The 2,850-nt window shown below is 47.2% G+C and overlaps 1 protein-coding gene across 1 annotated transcript; it reads left to right on the forward strand.

Annotated features, from left to right (window-relative positions):
- The first annotated feature begins 629 nt into the window (after positions 1–629).
- Positions 630–2,850, forward strand: FXYD4 (FXYD domain containing ion transport regulator 4). The gene is made up of 6 exons (XM_054576893.1): positions 630–669; positions 1,473–1,505; positions 1,619–1,642; positions 2,273–2,398; positions 2,503–2,539; positions 2,835–2,850. Exons 1-6 carry the CDS (start codon positions 630–632, stop codon positions 2,848–2,850), a joined length of 276 nt encoding a protein of 91 aa, XP_054432868.1.

The raw sequence follows: 2,850 nt of genomic DNA on the forward strand, positions 1-2,850 counted from the left end.
ACACTGCTAAGGCTAGGGTGGGAGACTCTGTCTGCCTCTAGCAGCCCTCCCACTTCCCAGCTAAGTTGCTGGCTGCTCTACTTAGCTCAGGCCTGGGTGCACCCTTTGAGGAGTTTATCTTGGAATGCAGCCTGATAGTGCCCCAGGTGCAGAACTTTGGAAACAATAGCCCAGGGCCTGACAACCTTGCTCTTTCTGTGGGGTTAGGAAGGCAGGTATCAAAGCCTGAGTTAGTACACCTGAAGCTAACACAAAATAATATTGAATGTAAGCTGTAATTGAAAAAAATTTTCTAAATTTAAAAAAAAAATGTAAAAGCCTGATCGGCAGCCCTGTTCCCCTGACGTTGGGTCAAGCACCTGACTTTAGACTTTAACAAAGCCTTATACACACTTACTATACAAAGGAACTGTTCTAAGTACTTAACTAGTATTAATCAACCCATATAACTCTACAAAACACTACTATCGTCATCTCCAAATGAGGGAAGAGAAGTTAGTAACTTTCCCAAGGCTGCCTCATAAGCAACACCCTTGGGATTGGTGCTCTTGCTCTCCCACCAGGTAGGTGGGGGACACCTGACCCCAGCCTGACTCCCCACCCTCACAGCCGTGCTCTGCAGCTGTGACATGGAGGGAGTGACCTGGGGCCTTCTCTTTGCACTGGCAGGTAAGTCCTCCTAGAGGTGACCCTGCTGCCACTTACTTGCCCACTAAGGCAGTGAAGACCAGGGCAGCATCTCAAAGGGAGCCTGATGTCAAATAAATGTGTTTTCATTTATACTGTGGATTTAAAGAGAAATGATAGTACAGGTAAGAAGAGGCTATTGCAAAAGTCATACTAGGTAATTTAACTCAAGAAAACTAACCACCATTTGGCATGAAGAGAAAAGCATTCCCCATTTCTTTAGGATGCAGAGAGTTAGCTAGGTTCTCTGTAGGAAGCTCCTTGGGAGCAGGTAAAGACATAGGAACATATTGTCCCATTTGAGTGCAAGAAAGAATAGCAGGGTCATAAGTGGTGTTGCTCAGTGGGTTGTGTATCGTCCCACAAACCAAAAGGTTGTGGGTTGGATTCCTGGTGAGGGAACACGCCTGGGTTGCAGGCCAGTTCCCCCAGTTGGGGAAATGGGAGGGGCACTGATTGATGTTTCTCTCTCATTATCAATGTTTCTTTCCCTCTCTTTCCCACTTTCTCCCCCTCTCTACAAAAATAAATAACATCTTTAAAAATAGCAGGAAGGCTGTGAAATAGCAGCAAGGGCTGTGAGGGGCCAAAGGCTAAAAAGTGATGGAAGATAGAATCTCAGCAGCATTGTTTGGGACTGGGGAAGGTATGAGAAGGGAACTGGCCCCACAGTGTCTTCCAGTGAGGTTGGTTGTCCTTGCCCTTTGGGCAAAGGTCTGCCTGTTGATTCATGTTGAGACTAGAGTCATGAACTATCACCCAATCCCTCTGCTTCTTCCACCCAGGCATGCCTGCTTTTGAAGCTAATGACCTGGTCGGTGAGTGAGGCCCCAAACAAACTGCTCCTGTTGTCCACATTTTCCCTCTAAGACCCTACATTCTGCCTCCTAGTTCTGGTCCTTATTTATTTATTTATTTTTATTTCCTGCAGATAAAGACAGTCCCTTCTACTACGGTAAGAGTTTATATCCCTCACCCCCCACACCTTCCCTTGCCTATCCTGGACCTCTTTGCTAAAAGCTGGTGAGGATTGATGTGGAGCCCAGTGTAGGCATAGTGAGACTGGAGAGGGTGAGGAAGGAGAGGCAAGATGGGACTGAGACTGGAAATTAAAAAGACAGTATGGTTAACACAAAGTACAAAATGCCAACATGCAACCTAGTCTTTGAAAGAAGCTCCTTCCAGCAATAAAGGAAGGTACCCATCATATTTAGAAAGACTTCTGGGGCAGGGGCTGGAGGCAATGTGCTGCTGGGTTTCCAGGTATCTCACACCAATTTTCTTCCTTCCCCTCACTCTTGTTTACCTTCCCCAGCACCTGGTTCCTTGCTGCCACCTATAGTCCCCCAAGCAGGCCTGCACTGTTCTTGAGCTTGCCCTCCACTCAGATCAAATGCTACCTTTCAGAAAAGCCCTGCTTCATCATCCTTTAAAACCCCTTCTTTTTCTGTGCTCTCCTGCTTATTTTCTTCTTCATAGCACTTGGCTCCCACCAGATATTATACTATCTATTCACTAGTGTTTTCTTCTTTGCCTGGAATGTGAGTACAACTGCACAAGTAGGTGCTCATAAATATCTTTTGAGTGAGTGTTGGTGTAAGCCACACTGGTACTAGTTCACTCTCTCCTCTCCTAGACTGGGAAGGCCTGCAGTTGGGCGGGATGATCTGCGCAGGGCTCTTGTGCATCGCTGGACTCTTGTTCATCCTAAGTGAGCTGTGGAGCTGGCGAGATGGGGAGTGAGGGAGGACATGTGAGAAGAGGGGTGGCCTAGGTCCCCAGGCTTTCTGCATTGATGTCTCTTCCTCTCGACAGGTGGCAAATGTAAATGCAAGCACAAGCAGAAGCAGAGGTGAGATAGGTCCCCTATGTGTGCATTTCAAACTAGCCTACTATTTTGGGGTAAAGGCCTACAACTTGGAGAAAGAGGACAGTTTCTTGGCTGCTCCCTGGGCTTGCACTGGGATTATTCACAGATAATCAACCCTGAAGGAGCCCCAAATTAGGGAAAGCTCTGGCCCCTGGTATTACTTAAAATGACAGTGGAAGAACAGCAAAAGGGCAGCTGGGGACCCTCTGGAGAGGGGGCACCAAGAGTCTTGGTGGAGAAGGACCAAAGATGCTAATCTGATGTGTTCCTTTCTTAGACCCTTACCTGAGTAA

The sequence above is a fragment of the Pteronotus mesoamericanus genome, unplaced genomic scaffold (genome assembly GCF_021234165.1).
Source record: "Pteronotus mesoamericanus isolate MK-2021 breed Mesoamerican mustached bat unplaced genomic scaffold, CSHL_Meso_final contig_35, whole genome shotgun sequence".
Lineage (NCBI taxonomy): Eukaryota > Metazoa > Chordata > Mammalia > Chiroptera > Mormoopidae > Pteronotus > Pteronotus mesoamericanus.